This window comes from Cynara cardunculus (genome assembly GCF_001531365.2).
Source record: "Cynara cardunculus var. scolymus isolate 2C chromosome LG 14, CcrdV1, whole genome shotgun sequence".
Lineage (NCBI taxonomy): Eukaryota > Viridiplantae > Streptophyta > Magnoliopsida > Asterales > Asteraceae > Cynara > Cynara cardunculus.
Window position 1 is genome coordinate 12,414,664 of NC_037541.1, and position 16,872 is coordinate 12,431,535.

Genomic DNA, 16,872 nt, shown 5'->3' on the forward strand with positions numbered 1-16,872 from the left:
ATTTTAAATATATTGGATTTTAAACTGTCATACAATTTTTTTATCGATAATCTGTAATTGAAACTATAACTCTTATTTATTCAAATTGTATTAATATGTAAAGACCAAGTATAACTTATATCATCGTTAAATCTTATCTTATAAAACCAGTAGAACTTCAAAATCGTTAAAATTCATGGCTCATGCGGTATTGCACGGTGGTTTAACCTAGAATCAAACTATCCACGCAAGTGAACCAACCGGGTCCGGGTGATCCAGACCGGTTCGTGGTCACTGGTCAGTGATCACAACTCACAACCCATTTCTATCAAAACCGAAAATCCTGCTACAGAAATAAAGCCCTACTACGTGAACAAATAAACTGATTTCTTTCAAATTCTTGATTAGATTTCATTCCATTAAAAAACTCCACGATCTCGAAGAAATTCCAGGTAAATCATTGATTCTTTACGTTCCTGATTACTGTTTCATTTGGAAAATTAGATACAGTGATACCGGTTGTGCTGTTGATTTCACTGTATGAACTGAGAAATCAGACGAAAGTTGTTATTGATTGGATTCGAATTAGGAGTACAGTGATCTTGTTTTGAGTTCGTCTTTTAATTTTGTTGATGGAATAATATGGTGTTGTATTTGGATTAAGCTTATTGTTGAGTAATTCAAGTAATAATTGTTGTTCACAGTAACTTGGCTTCTTAGGGTTTGATACTTGTGAGCAGAATTAGGAGTATTAGGACCTGTTTGTTAGCAGCTTAACGAGCGGAGTCACAGCTTATTCAGTTAGCTATACATGACTCTTTGGTAGAGGCTTAATAATATAGAAAATGGGCTTATTCAGCAAGCTTCTAGCGGGAGCTTTATGCAGAAAGCCAAGCTTTTTCCAAACATGCCCCTCCCAATTAGAAAACACGGTCCTTCCATTTATGAAAAGAAAAACCCTCCCAAACAAAAATCTTCACAATCTATTTAGACAGATTAATCTACATAGACAACTTTATCTATTCAGGATTTGATAAAAAACCAACCAAATGGCCCCTAAATTTACAGTCAATTTTATTGGTTTAAGAAGACATACAGTGAAGCAATGTCCTGAGCCCTAAATTTTAGTTTCTATTCACTGCATTCAAAAATTATTGTATCAGTTCGTCGTTTACTGGACTATAGTATGATATAGGCTTAAGATCAATTGTCTCAACTATACGGAAAGTTATGATCTCTCAAAACCACACCATCTCTTCTTATTTCAATGCATCTAGAAACTCGACTGGGACTAGGGTTTGGATTCAATTTACAGTTCAATTTCGAGTCTGAAAGTAGTTTGGCGTAAAGGCCAAAAGCTAGACCAAGCAATCAAGAATGACAAATCATGGAGAAAAATGTGCAAAGGTTGTCAAAGAGGTGTTAAACGAACCTGTTCATGTAATCCCTCTTCAGTATTTGGAGACACGTCGTGAACGATTACGACTTCCCGTCGAAATCAAAATGTTTTTATCTCGAAATATTGGGATTTTTTATGTGTATTATGATTGGATCAAACCCATTACTGAACCTGTTAAGTTTGTAAGGGTTAGTGATCTGCTTCAACGATTTTAGATGAGGAGGAAAGGATTTATCTGGAAAACGAGCCGCTAATTGTTGCTATTTTGTGTGAAATTATTGATGATGGTAAAAAACAATGTAGTTAACACAGATAAATTGGTGTATGTGATGAGGGAATTTGGTTTTCCTAATGATTTTTTGGTGAAATTTGATTCCGAAATATCCGGAGCTTTTAAATTAATTGGGTGTCTAGAGAAGGGCATCCATTTTCAGAGTTGGTTTCTCGGAACCCTGTATTTGCAAGATCAATGATTGAAGAAAGGGCCGATGAGGTATTGGAGTTGACAGGTATAAAGATTAGGCCATCTTTCAATGGAAGCTCCACCATATTCTTTTATTAGGAAAGAAATGAGGGAGTGGATTAGAGATCGGATGTGAGTTCCATATAGGGTTATTAGCTAAATGACCTCCTGACAAGTGCTTATTAAATCCATGACCTTCTGACGAGTTTCTAGGCATTCTTGTGTATGGAAGTGGTATTTCCGGTTAAGCAGTGACATTCTCAAACTTTTCAAAGGGTCATGAAGTTAAAAAAAAACCCTGTCCGGAGGTCATTTAACAAAGGACCCCTTCCTTATATATCACCATATGACGAATGAAGCATCTCAAGAGATGGAGAAGAGGACAGTGAGAATTTTACACGAGGTGCTGTCATTGTCACTATGTAAAAGATTTCTAGTGCCAATATTGGGAAAGTTTCGTGAAGAGTATAAGTTTCAAATGTATTCTTGAGTGTGTTACAAGGCATTCTGGAATCTTTTATGTCACTGAAAGGTGGGATTAGGACAGCAATGCTGAGAGAAGCTTATACGGACAACGAGTTGATTGGTTGACATCAACTACTAGAAATTAATGATAATTTCGTTTAATTATTGGCTGAAGGACACAAGCAAAGGGAAGAACAGCTGAATCTTCAGAGACAAGTAGTTCAAAACAATATGGAAATGGTGGCAATACAAAGCAATCATTGAACAATCTTGGACTTACTGAAAGTGAAGAGCTTTACAGCTCTTGAAATTGTTCTGTTGCCAGCATTGGAAGCTACTATGCACCTTGAAATGTTAATATATATATATATATGTATATGATATATATATTGATATATGTTTTGTTGGAGTTAGAGGTAGTAAAAGATAGCATTCTAGTAGCACCATTGGTTGATAAGCTTATAGCTGACAAGGAAAGTCCTCATCACTTGAGTCATTTTTTTGGAAGTATATAATATTTATATACGGCAAATACTCACGAACACTCAAATTTTTGGTGAAGTTTGAACCCTTGACCTCAGGGAGGCTAGGATTTATGGGTAACTGGGGATACCACTAGGCCAATGGTAAGTCTTGTGTTTCAAGAAAAGCATTTATGCTTTGACTTCTGAGCACAAACTACCTTTCAAATTCGAAAGATATGTAAGCTTTGTTTCTAGTCGTTAGGTGGGGATATTATTATTCGAGCCTATGAACTTTGTTTAAAATGGTGAAACATGTGAACTTCCAGACATAGGTGATGGGCCTATAATCTTTACGAGAAACTGTAAATATGTCTCTAATGGCAACCTTGTATGGTTTTCCGGTAAAACTGGCCATTTAGCTGTGCAGTTGTTAAGTAACATCACACCAACTGAGGATATCATGGTTAGTCATGCCTAATATTACGGTTAGAATTCTCATGGTTTTTTTTCTAAAAAATCAGAAAAACTGTTGAAGATCGCTAGAACAAGCCTAAACCGTGTTATGTTAAAGTTCAATGTCTCATTGACTACTTTCTTAAGTTCATATTCATGTTTCATAGGCTCATGTAATGATATTTCCGTCATTAGGTAATGTTCTTATTGAATTGTGTAGATGTTGATGAATGTAATGACAACTGTGAGCATGTCTTGGTGCCCTCAGCCCTGGTTTTGAGATACTCCCTCCATCCTAAAATAAATGTTACACACAGTTTTAGAAATATTAATTAGTACACTTTTAATTATCCAAATGACAATTTTACCCTTAAGAATTGAGGGAGTAATGAATTTTTCTATCTCGTAATTAAGGGTAAAACTGGAAATTCGGCACTTATTTTTAGAAGTGGACACTACTAAAATAGAAATGTGGACACTTATTTTGGGACGGAGGGAGTAGCTAGTATCCATCCTTTCGGTGTTTCTATCAATTGATGGCTTGTACCATCTAAAATTTTCGGATTTTAGGGCTTGAAAGATGTTCTGGAGCCATATGGACAGGATCTCAAAAATGGGGTCCTCAAAGGAGTTACTCCTTTCTGATCCTGTGTCCGAGCTGGATGGCGATGGCGATGGCGATGGCGATGGGGATGTCTCTGAACAAATACTATATGCGGCTTCTTTCGAAGAATTTGCTTCAAGTATTATAATGTACGATACCATTATATGGGTTTCGATATCATTGTTGCTGGTTTTAGCTTGGGGAGTTGGCGTCATCATGTTGCTCTATCTTCCCATGAGACGTTATGTGCTTTCAAAAGATCTATCTTCACGAGAACTTTACGTTACTCCTTCTGAAGTAGTTTACAAGGTAACTCACAAAACTTCTACTCATAGTTTAAAATCTTCATTTATGTTGAGGCTAGATGTTACTCCATCCGTCCCAAAATAAAGGTCCACAATGAAAAAGGCATACGGTTTTGAAAATGTGTAATTATTACTCTTTTTAATCAACCAAATGACAATTTATCCTTAATTATTAAGGGAGTAATGAATTTCTCCACTCATAATTAAGGATAGAATCGGAAAGTGAGTTCTTACTTTTGAAAGTGGACACTTATTTTGCGACAAACTAAAATAGAAACGTGGACACTTATTGAGTAATAATGTTTTGCTTTTGAAGGTGTCAAGACCATCGTTTATACCCTTTTGGGGGGTCGTTAATCTTGAAAGACGTATACCTCTTGCTCTAGCGATCGATATTATCATTGAACAAGGTATTGGCTTGAAACTCTCTTTACTTGTTTACAATTTTCAAATCTTTTTAGTTTTTTGTTCATTTTGGGTGCGTTTGGTATGCGGGACAGGACGAGACAGAACAAAACACAAATCCATGTTTGGTGTGACATTAGACTGGGTGGAATAAAATGCATATTTTATGTCCCGCCAAAATGGGAGCAACAAAATTCAGTGAAATAGTACAAGATTGGTAAATTACTAAACAACTCATGTCAATTTAAAACGCTAGACCTTGCACAATTCTTTTACTCGAGCAGACTCAAACTACCCCACCCCAAGAACATCATGTGAGAGGCAAACTAGGTACACAACAACCCGCTAGGTGCTTAAGGAATGTGAGATAAAGTAGTTATACTGAAACCCCTTGTATCATTATAAACAAGCTATGGATTGTTTTTATATTGTAAATATCATATTATCTTTTGGAAATAGAATTGGGTTGTTTTAATAAATAAGTGATTTAGTACACGATCAGTCCATCTAAGCTCAATTTGCTTGAACTGAAGCGAACCAATTGGTATGGAAGTTTCTTGAACCCAACTAAACGGAGTCATCCATAGATCTACACTCCTAGTTTGTGCATATGTATGTGCGCAAACACCCGTTTGTGCACATGTACAGAACTTGCAAAAGGATGTGTTCCGTGTCCTATGACTAATTCGACTTGGAAATTGAGTAATATTTTGTCATTGGTAACATGTTCATGAATGTATCTAGTTTATTAAAAGTCATCACATTTATGTTCATCTATCTCTATTTCTATTTGTATTGCTATTGCTTACTCATTGTATCTGTTTTTCTACATTTCTCACACTTTTCATCAGTCGGGGGTCTCTATGAAAACAACCGCTCTACTCTTTAGACCCCACCTTTGGGTGGGATATATCGGGCTCATTTGGTTTGGTTCTAACATGTTCAAGCAAATGTTGTACCTAATTAATTGCATGAAACACTTTTTTACTAGGTTGCTTGCAAGCGATGTTTGGAATTCATACCTTCAGATTCGAAAGTATAGGACAAGGAAAAGCTTCTTATGTTGATGAATTACAACTTCAAGGTGTCTCTAATCCTGAACTTCTAAGGAAGGTAAACGTGAAGTTTTAGACCATATTTTACTCTTCCTCCTCTATGTAGTAATTGTTAAATCCTTGCCAAGAACTTGAAGAAATTCATGGTAATTTTGGAGTTGAGGTTATGTCTGCATACATCTTATACCTCTGAACCCCACCTTCGAGTTGGATATATATTGGTTTGTTAGAGTTGAGGCCAGGACTGCTTACATCTTATCCCTCCGAACCACCCCACCATCGTGTGTGATATATTGGCTTATTTGGTTTTTTGATGTTGAGGCCAGGTCTGCATACATCTTATCTCCTTAACCCACCATCTGTTGGATATATTGGTTTGGTTTGGTTTTTTGGAGTTATGGTCGGGTCTACGTACATCTTACACCTCCGAACCCCACCTTTGGGTGGGATATACTAGGTTGTTGGAGTTGAGGCCACGTCTGCATACATCTTATACCTCCGGACCCCACCATCGGGTGGGATGCACTAGCTTTGTTTGGTTTTCTGGAGTTGTAGCCCGGTATGCATATATTTAATCCCTCTGGACCCTACCATGAGGTGGGATATAGATATACTGATTTGTTGGAGTTGAGGTCAAGTCTGCATACATCTTACCCTTGTGGACCCCACCTTCAGGTGGGATATACTGGTTTGTTGGAGTTCATGTCACGTTTGCATCCATCTTATCCCTCCAGACCCCACCTTTGGTGGGATATACTAGTTTGGTTTGTTTCTTGGAGTTGAAGGATGGTATGTGCAACTCAAAAAAATTCTTTTACCGAAGTACAATTAATGTCGTTTTGTATGTTTTAGGTGATAGTAAAAGAAGCTTCAAAGGTTATACAAGATGCTGGTAGAAGTTGGAGAGTCTCAGTCCATGGTGCTGAACCAGAAAGCCCTTCTCATATAAGATCTTTTACAGAGGCATCAAATTTAAGATCACCAAGAAGAAGTTGGCAGGTAATCCATTATATGAACTATTAATCATTTGCTTGATATAAATTTATCTGCTTAATGAACATGGAAATAACAAACATATTAATAGTTTTTGCACAATATTGCATTTTCACATGTGTTGTTTCATACATGAAAACTGGTTTGTAAGTTTGTACAATTTATTGGGTGTAAATGATTGTGCGTAATTTGGTCATTAGTGGCCCAAGCTAGGGTTTAAGACAAGCAGTTGCATTATAGAGTGCATGTTTTGAAAGCTACAAGAATCTTAATATAACAAAAGGGGTGGCTAAATGCACTCCTACATATTAATTTCCTTCTTATATACATCAGCATCAATACCTACTTTTTACATTCACAATACATGATTTGACCTGATTCTGACATAAAAGGGGTGCATATAGCATTAACCTAACAATTCTTTTTTGAAGTATATAATATTTATATACGGCAAATGCAACAAATAAACTCACACACCCTCCTCATCTTTGGTGAGGTTTGAACCCCTACCTCCTACTACGATACCGCTAGGCAAAAGGCCCTTTGGTAACCTAACAAAAACTTGTCCCATGTTTGATGAAACATCAAACTTGGACATGATGGGACCGGGTGAGATAATAATGCATTTTTTTGTGTCAACAGAACTTAGGAAGAAAACAAAAGTGGTAAATTACTAAACTATCCATGTCAAATTGAAATTCTAAAATCTTCTATAATTCTTTCACTCGCCAACCTCCGTCTACCCGTCTAGTCCGGTCCTCATATACTAAACGCATCCTAAGAGATCGATGTGTTCAGTGTTCACATCCTCAACCTCTAGAACAAGATAAGACGAACAATCTCCCTAAAATGACCATTTTCTACTTCTTTGACAAATTTGGGCATAAAGCTGTGTCTAATGTACGATTTTTCAAATCAGACTCCATATCCAACGACAGCATGTGCCTATTTCCTAGATGTGTTTTTTTGTTTCTCGTTTCTAATTGACTTTTTCGTTCTTTTTGGCTCATCAAAATGCAGCAGGCGGTGGGTTCGCCACGAGCATCTTTTGCAGAACAAAGAGGGGTGATTCGTGCAGACTGGCTAATAAACAAAATGGAGGAAGTCAGCAAATCTATGAAGGTATGTATTTTACAAAAAGCAGATTCATGAACAAAGTAGACCTGGTAAGCGCTTACTGGGTAAGAATCATCATCCTCACTTACCGGGTAAGACGCTCCATCCTTATCATTACTCTTACCGGATAAGATTTCAGGTCCTTGCTATGTTCATCTGTAAACGATCCAGTAAGCGTTTAGTAAACGGCCCTCAAGTCTCATAATTTTTTTTGAGTGAATAGATCATTGAACTTTCTTATTTTGAATGATCAAGTCCCTAAACATAAGATAGTATTCAAGGACTTAATCTTTTAAAATGAGAAAGTTCAATGGTTTATTTATTAAAAAAAATTCAAAAACTTAACCAATCAAATGGAGAAAGTTTGTTGAGTTTTTCTGAACTACTCCGAAGAATCAACTGTTTTTTTTAACACAAATCATTATTTAGAATCAAATCCCACATCTTCAATTTTCGACTCGAAACTTGTATTGATTTTTTAAAGAATTTTGGTTCTTAAGTTCATATATATATATATATATATATATATATATATATATATATATAATAATTTAATTTCCATCAGCCTAATCGGGTTGGGTTGACCCCAACTCGATTTTGACTCAACCATGTCAACCTCTAAAATTTAAAGCCGGATTGAATTTCGGTTTAGTTTGTGTTAGGTTCATCGGCCTCTCTGTTTTTGTGCATCCCTACCAAGTTCCATGAGCCAAATATTTGTATATTTTTGTATCTAAATTTTACAATAGAGCAAGCTACAAATTTGGTTCATGTTGTTTGTCAAAAATAACGGCAAAATTTCTAACAACAGTAAGAGGGAGGGACCTAATCTAGACGTTTTTACAAACTACGATGACCATCTTGTAATTTCAAAACTACATGGATGAAAAACTCGTATTTTCAACAAACCATAGAGACAAAAGTTTGTAGTTTAGGGACCGTTTACTAAACGCTTACTTGGTGAGTGCTTATCGGATAAATTTCTTCATCGGATGAATATGACAAGGGCCAAGAATCTTATTGGGTAATGAAAAGTCTTATTAGGTAAATGAAGATGACTACTCTTTCTCAGATAAACGATTACCAGGTAAATTGTTACATCTGATATGTTTTCATGTAGTAAAATCTTACGCATCAAAATACATTATCGGTAAGCATTAAACAACCCCATATTCTTTATAATATAAACAGTCAACTCACTAATACTTACATTGTGAAGGTAAATTTGCTGCAAAAGGTTATTTATCATAGACTATTTCTGATCTCCACATGATCCTAAATCTTTGTTAGTAATATTATTATTGTTTTGATACCAAATTATCAGAAAATAGAGGGTATTGTAAACAAGGCTCAAGCAACTAGTACAACGAACTAAAGAAATACAAGCCAAATTGCCAAAAGCGTGCAAGAAGATTGCAGAGAAAACTCAAGCTACCACGAGTGGTCGTTGTCGTTAGAGAAGCGTTTTTGATCGATTCTTGATTCTCTTTGAAACCCAGAAGAGGTTTCAACTGTTTGTCGATATTTAGAAGTGAAAGTGATGATCATCCTGTAATGTATTTACAATCAAATAAAGGAGTTCAGTTTTTACTTGGAAATTTTGTGAGTTTGTATCAGTAAGTAAAAAGGCAAATCGCATGAGAAAGTAGCGTACTTTTAACTTGATTCTTATTTTCGATAACATACTTTCAAAACTTTCATTTTGGTACCTAAGATGTAAAATTTTAAACATTTAAATACTCGAATAACCGGTTGAAGCATTATCTGGTTATCATGTTGATGTGGCAAGTAATGTGATATCCAACTCAATATTATTTCCTGACGTTATTAGTGACATAGATTAATTTTAATCTAAAATTAGTTTTCCAACCAGTTAATCGAATACTTAAATGTTTAAAAGTTTAAATTCTAGATACCAAAATAAAAGTTTTAAAAGTACCTTACTCAAAATGGAAATTACGTTCTAAAAACACATTACTTTTTCATACAATTTATCCTCAATAAAATTTGTAAAGAGAGCCAAATTATATGTGATCATACATTAAATTTGGTCATGTTAATTAAATATAGTTTTAATTTACTTGTTATGATGTTATTATAAAATGCCTGAAGGATATGTTTGCAATGATTATAAGCAAGTCTTAATTCTGTCAATGTTGAATATCAATCCACATTTAGCAAAGAATATCAAATACATATTAATAATTGGTTTCTGATTTAAAAATCATAGTGAAATACTAAACAATAGGAATCATAGCTTCATTCCAAAACGATCTCTTTAGCCTACTTCTACATGTTATGGCTAAACTAAGTCTAGCCATCTCTTGCACTTTCGTTCCTCAAACATAGCCACTGATGGGATTTTTTCTAGACTAGTGTATTACACACTCGTACCCTACCAAGATTCACGAGTCTTCCGCCGATTGACAGAAATATCGATTAATAAATGGAGTCACCCATGATTCGGAAGTTCCATTTTCCACTGATGCAGGCAGATTGGGATCCCAGCAGTCAAACCACTGTCTTAGTTCCTCACATTCTCATGCTAACAATTGTACCATTTCCATTTTAACGAGGGCAGAGGTTTTCTCGTCTAAGAGCAACTCCAATCTTCACACAAAAAAAAAACACTAAATAGGTGGGCCCAAAACACAAAAAAACTCAACTCCGACCTTTTGCCATCCACCTCATCAACGGCAAATTTGCCGTTCATTTTCTTCTTCCAACAAAACTTTGGTGTATTTGGCGTGCGATTGGATCCAAAAGAACGGCAAAACCCGAGTTTTGCCGTTCGATTGGAGTGGCTTTAAGTTAACCAAAGTTGTAAATTTTATGGCATTTTAACTTTCTTGACAATACCGACTGTCCAATATCATATTTTAATGGGTACTTTAATTTTTTTCGTCAAGTTCAATGAAATCCCAATTCAACGAAACATATATAGTTTCTTTTAAAATAAAGAGGCTTATTAATCGGTATGATACTTTCTTAAATTAGTAAGATTTTAGTTCCAAGATCCTACTTCTGATGTATTTATAGGGCACATTAATTAACCGCCAGTAAAAGGACACATAAATTCTGGACCAATCCTACTTCTGATACTCGATCGTTTCCAGTCCAAAAACCTGTTAAATGAACAACTCAACAAAAAATAGCTCAAACTTAAATTTAAATGCAATTAAAAAGGCCAAAAATCATTGACCGTTTATGAGAATAATCTGATGAATTGCAGAATATGATAAATGAAGAGTCAGAAATCTCGTGTGGAAGTGCCGTTCACTGCATTCGATTGAACGAATATGCTACGTTTGCACAAAGATATCATCATTCTATCAACTAAAAAACCCAAAACTAGTTGAATTATAATACAAATCGACCATGGAATCCTGATTCCTGATTTTTGATAGAGTTAATGGAATAAGTGGAAAACAATATACAACTGGAACTAATTCCACTGGGCTTGGGCTTAGGAGCTGGCCCATCAAAATTTAACCCAAGTGTTACAATCGTTAAATGATTTCTAAAGGGATGGAATCTGTCAAAGGAGTTTGATGAAGGTTGCTCGAGAATTCAAGCTTCAAAACTTGTTTTGTATCTGCTCAGACTTATGAATGTAATCTCATTGATTCCTTTGTGTAAAGGAATCTCTGAAGTCTGACATGTGATTGAATTCATAATTCATCATTGCAGAAATTGAAGACAGACCATGTTCATAGCAAAAAATATCAAAAAAAACCAAATTGATTACACGAATCAAATCAAAATAAGCAGCAAAAATGGGATATGACATAATAAAAAACGAATTTGAAGATCAGAATTTGGTTAAAAAGTTGTCGGTCACGGTAAATTCAGAAACACGGACCAATTGGTTAATCATCATTTCTCCAAATTCACAAAGAACTATCAAATGTAAAATAATAGTAAAGTTTGTTTTTGAAATCAACATAGAAAGACCTACAAACAATAGATTAAATAACTGGTCATAATCAGAGACTTAAATACTAGTAATCACGACAAAATCGTCGATCATTTTGTTGCAGTTAACTTTCTCATCATATATGATATATAATATCATTGATTCTTATGTTTATAGGAGCATCTGAAGTCTGAAATGTAATTGAATCCAGAACTCATCAAATCCGTCATTTAACGCGAAGAACAAACCGATTACAAAACAGAATTCAATCTAAAAAGCAAAATAAACGTAAAGTTAGTCGATTATTCGAATCAAATCAGATTATCCAACATAATTTGGAGATCAGAGTTTGGTTAAAAGGTTGTCGGTCACGGTAAATTCAGAAACACGGACCAAATGATTCATCGTCATTTCTCCAAATCCACAAACAATCAGATGTAGAACAACTAGTGAGTTTGATTTTGAAATTGACATAGCAAGACCAACAAGCAACAGATTGAACAACCGTTCATCATCAGAGACTTAAATACTAGTAATCACGACCAAATCGTCGATCATTTTGTTGCAGTTAATTTTCTCATCATTTGATGAACAAAACAGCAATGGCTTCTTCGACATCGATAATACAATCATACAGAAAACAAATTCACAAAAATTAACAAAAAACCGATGAAGCTTGAATCGACATACCTGTGGCGATGCCATTGAGGTTTTGATAAACCCTAATCCGTGAGCTATGGAGTACCTGGTAGGCAGGTTTTATAGGCGTAGTCGTTAATAGAGCCCTAAAGCGAATTTGGGCTTTTGGCCCATTATAAATGGGCTAATGAATTGGCTACATGAGTTAACATATCACTCCCAAGCTTTTTCATAATCGGCCATAACCTGTCTCGGTCCCAACCGATCCCGGCATTAAAAAAAAAAAATTTAATTTTTTTAATGATATATATTTTTAATACATTATAAAAATTACAATTGGTTCACTCAAATACACTCTAAAAATACGTTTTAATATAATTAAAATTACATTGTCTTATAAAATACATTATAAAATTATTTGAAACTACATTTATTTATAAAATTATTTGAATTTTCGGGCCGGTCCCACGAAACTACCAAAAATCCCAACCGGTTCCGATTTTCGATTCCATAACCGATCCTTACCAGTCCTGAGCTGGGCCGGGCCAATTTGGCCATCTCTAATAAAAATACGTTTTAATATTAGAGATGGCCAAATCGGCCCGGCCAGGCCCGGGACCGCCGGAGGACCGGGACCGGGACTGACAAAGGACTGGCCCGGGACCGGGACCGGTAAGGACCGGTTATGGGACCGAAAACCGGGACCGGTTGAGGTTTTTGGTAGTTTCGTGGGACCGGGACCGGTTATGGGACCGACTATGGACCGGCCCGACCCGAAAATTCATATAATTTTATAAATAAATGTAATTTTAAATAATTATATAATGTATTTTTATAAGAAAACGTAATTTTAATTATATTAAAACGTATTTTTAAAATGTATTTGAGTGACTCAATTGTAAATTTTATAATGTATTAAAAGTTTATATCATTAAAAAAATAAAAAAAATCTTATTTTTTAATGCAAGGATCGGTTGGGACCGGGACCGGCGGCCCATAACCGGTTATGAAATACCTTGACCGGTCTTATCATTTTCGATCGGGACCGGTTATGGCCGGTTATGAGAAATGTTTGGACCGATTGGGACCGGCCCGGCCCAGGACCGGTTTTTGGCCATCTCTACTTGGGACCGATTAGGCCCGGCCAGGCTCGGCCCGAGACCGGTTTTTGGCCATCATTAATGTCAACTAGAGATGGTTAAAATGGATCCCACCTAACTTTGTACCCGTAGAGCCGGTCAGTGTTTTGGTCAGAATTGGGATTGGAACTGGTTACAAAAGGAAAATCTCTGGTCAAGATTAATTTAAGGGTTGTTTACCAAGCACTTACCCGGACAAGAGTCACTTGCCTTATTGGGTAACATTCTCAACCATCAAAATGATTGTGGTAAAACATCTTTTACCTGATAAGTACTTACCAAGTAAGAATCTTTTCTCATCACTTACTAGGTAAGATTTTTTTGGCCTTGCTATGCCTCTTATTGGGTAATATTTTCGGTCTTTGTCATCCCGGTAAGCGTTTACTCAGTAAGAGTTCGGTAAACAGCCTCTTAGGCTCGGTTTTTGTCCATCTCTAATGTCAACTATCATTTTGTTCGAATAAACTACCATTATTAGACATATTCAAATTATTTTTGACGAATTTCATATAACGCCTCCTGAATTTATAAAATAGCAGACAGTTTAAAACTTCCAAAATCATTTAAATTAAACAACTTTAATTAAAGAAAAATGCTTACAGTTTACAAATGAAGGAAGACAATATATACATAAGAGTTCTAGAAGGATAATCTAATCGTTGATGGGATTTGAATAGGTTAAAGTACTGAAATCATCAAGTTCAGTGGCGGATCCAGAAACTTATATTATTGGGGGCACAGTTAAGAGTGTCGAAACAAATTCTGAAACCAAATAACTCATTCGAACCAATACGATTTCGGGTTATTTGGTTTCCGGATTAAACGGTTCCGTTATCGAATAAATATAACTTATTCGGTTTGGTTTTCAATTAATTTTTGAATATTTTGGATAAACTGAGATATCATATTCCCATGTACATATTTTACTTTTCAGTTAAACAAAAGCAAATGAACACACTACACATTAATAGTTAGTAGCAAGAGATTAGAGGGCAAGAGGTCCATAACTTAGATTCAGTTAAAAAGAAATCAGATAGCAAAAGGCTAAGAAATCAAAAATAAAAGATAAACTAAGTAGCAAACCTTAAATCAAAATAACAAATTAAAGAATCCTAAGTCAGATAACAATTAAGAAAGAGAAAATTAACAAATAACAAATAACAATAATTATAAATCTATAAAACAATAAAATGCAAAAAGAAAGTTGGAAAAAATCAAAATAGTGATTAATCAAATCATTAGCATTATAGCAAACAAAAAAAGAAAAATAAAATGATTTTCAACAGATTAATAAAATGCTCTATTTTGGTGTTTGTTGGGGGCCTATGCCCCCTACACCTATAGTGTGCATCCGCGTGATCAAGTCTAATATCTTAAAAAGTAGGGTGACGCCTCTAAGCCATCCTATCAAAACTTATACAAAACTCCAAGTGTCACTCAGATCTCACTAAGACCTGATATACATGTTCATAAGAAAAAAGTGTTATGTTTAACGTCTAGTGAATTGAAACAGCTTTATGTTATAAACATAAGACGATTAAATTAACCACTACTTTAAATAACGACCCTTTTCATTTAGATCAGGATTCCATAAAAGGAACATATTTCCAAAACTCGTTATTTTCGAATCAAATACCTGTTTTAGAATAATAACAATATCGAAACTCACCCAAGACATGCATAAGACTCACGCTTCAAAACATCAAACACATGGATAAATCCCTGTATCCAGAACACCGAAAAATTATGCGGCAAAACATCCAACCTGTTTCCATCGAATGTGGCAGGAGCACAAAAGTAAGTCACTTATCAACGTTCTCGAGTTTCACCTTGGGCCGTGGATCCCTATATATGACTCTATTGAGTACCACCACAAGATTCCCACAACGACCCTAGTGTCTACTCGACCGCTATACGAGTTTCCACCACATAATTCACTGGTCCTCATATAAGGCTCCAACGAGCACCACCACAAAACCTAGCTCCTTATATGGCTCGTTATGGTGTCACTGTAGGCTACTAGCTTCGTATATGACCCAACAGGGTACCACTGCAAAATCTCAAACCATGACCTCGTGACCACTCACTAGAGTTGAGTATGGACATCGAAACTCTATAATACAACACGACAAACTCTTATGTCTATTGATCTAATGTATTACAGTCTAAAATTACATGAATTGGTCCATAAACCTTCACTTTATTGAAGCATGACATGAAAAGGTCCAAAATCGCATGATTTGTATTTACAAGATTCTCACCAAGCCAATAATAGACGTTTATCAAAGATCTACGTAATTATAACAACGATGCTCAAGTGCATCTACTAAAGAGTTACGTAGTTATAGCAATCTTCCAACCCAGATATGTAGCATAATTCGTAATAATACGATTTCGCTTTTTCGTTAGTTTTCTTTGAGCTTCGTTGATTAAACCGAGTAGCGTATCTAATTGACACAGTGCAAACCAATTTAACACAAACTGTTAACTTGATTACCTACTCCTTGAAAAAAATGATTTTCAACCTACCATATTTACCGATGTAAGTCAAGTTTATGAGTTTAAATCTTGTTGTGTGTTGTCAACACTTGCAACACGGTGTTATATGTCATAACATTCAAAATCTCTGTAAGTAACATTTAACATAATCACATAAGATATAAATTTTAATAAATATATTATACTATATGACTAGTTGTGTACCTGCACAATGCAGCGGGAGCCGTGAATTTTTAATGATTTTGAAGTTTTACTGGTTTTATTAGAGAAGATTTAACGATGAAGTAAGTTACACTTGGTCTTTACATATTAATACAATTTAAATAAATAAGAGTTATGATTCCAATTACAGTCTATTGATTAAAAAAAATTGTATGACAGTTTAAAATCCAACATATTTAAATGACTCAACAAATGTGTTCGATTTACACCAAGAGCAAAAAATTAGGAGAAGGAGACCGAGACCGAGAGTTCTAGAACAATTGAATGAGAGATAAATGAGATAACTTTTAATAACTCATGGTGAATATTAGTTTGAATCTCACATTGGGGATGATGATAAGATATAGATGTATGAGAAGATGAAGACATGAGTGAAATGTGTCAAAAGTATATTGGGAACATGAAAAGCTTAGGTAATAATGTGTATTTTATTAACTTGTACTATATGTTATTTTAATTGTAAATTACAAAAAATTAAGACTGAATGCATAAAGTAGTAGTACTTAATGCATTATGAGTTGTTTTTAAGACTTTTAAAACTTTGTGCATAAATGTATAGTATTTTGTGTATTAAAAATTGTTTTTAAGATTTTGATAAATATAGTTTATAAGATAGTATAGATATTTTTCTAAACTTTGATAAAATATAATATAATATCATATTCTTTTTGAATGAATATTATGGAATTATATATATATATATATATATAGAGAGAGAGAGAGAGAGAGAGAGGTTGGTTATTATACAACCTTTGA

General features: G+C 34.9%; 1 protein-coding gene, 4 non-coding genes and 1 pseudogene across 7 annotated transcripts; 2 read left to right on the plus strand and 4 right to left on the minus strand.

Moving 5' to 3' along the window:
• The first annotated feature begins 338 nt into the window (after positions 1-338).
• Positions 339-9,295, plus strand: LOC112526700. 3 transcript variants are annotated; one of them, XM_025137089.1, is made up of 7 exons: positions 339-431; positions 3,794-4,136; positions 4,449-4,542; positions 5,529-5,650; positions 6,445-6,591; positions 7,606-7,707; positions 9,026-9,295. In XM_025137089.1, exons 2-7 carry the CDS (start codon positions 3,804-3,806, stop codon positions 9,074-9,076), a joined length of 849 nt encoding a protein of 282 aa, XP_024992857.1. In that variant the 5' UTR covers positions 339-431; positions 3,794-3,803; the 3' UTR covers positions 9,077-9,295. The 3 variants fall into 3 exon arrangements, with proteins under 3 accessions (XP_024992857.1, XP_024992860.1, XP_024992858.1); XM_025137092.1 differs by having other exon boundaries at positions 7,609-7,707; XM_025137090.1 differs by having other exon boundaries at positions 348-431; positions 3,444-4,136.
• LOC112526436 lies at positions 1,210-2,634 on the plus strand (annotated as a pseudogene).
• A 1,998-nt stretch (positions 9,296-11,293) lies between the features above and the next one.
• On the minus strand, positions 11,294-11,394 carry LOC112527080. The gene has a single exon (XR_003070701.1). It is a non-coding gene; the product is annotated as a small nucleolar RNA R64/Z200 family (small nucleolar RNA).
• Positions 11,395-11,508: 114 nt separating this feature from the next.
• Positions 11,509-11,586, minus strand: LOC112527062. Its single transcript, XR_003070683.1, has one exon. It is a non-coding gene; the product is annotated as a small nucleolar RNA SNORD18 (small nucleolar RNA).
• Positions 11,587-11,682: 96 nt separating this feature from the next.
• Positions 11,683-11,762, minus strand: LOC112527079. Its single transcript, XR_003070700.1, has one exon. It is a non-coding gene; the product is annotated as a small nucleolar RNA Z199 (small nucleolar RNA).
• Positions 11,763-12,126: 364 nt separating this feature from the next.
• Positions 12,127-12,207, minus strand: LOC112527078. Its single transcript, XR_003070698.1, has one exon. It is a non-coding gene; the product is annotated as a small nucleolar RNA Z199 (small nucleolar RNA).
• Between the last annotated feature and the right edge of the window lie 4,665 nt (positions 12,208-16,872).

Coding starts and splice junctions, on each gene's coding strand:
- LOC112526700 (XM_025137089.1), top strand. CDS start 3,804: ATGTTCTGGAGCCATATGGACAGGATCTCAAAAATGGGGTCCTCAAAG. Junction 4,137..4,448: donor CTTCTGAAGTAGTTTACAAG/GTAACTCACAAA, acceptor TTGCTTTTGAAG/GTGTCAAGACCATCGTTTAT. Junction 6,592..7,605: donor CACCAAGAAGAAGTTGGCAG/GTAATCCATTAT, acceptor ATCAAAATGCAG/CAGGCGGTGGGTTCGCCACG.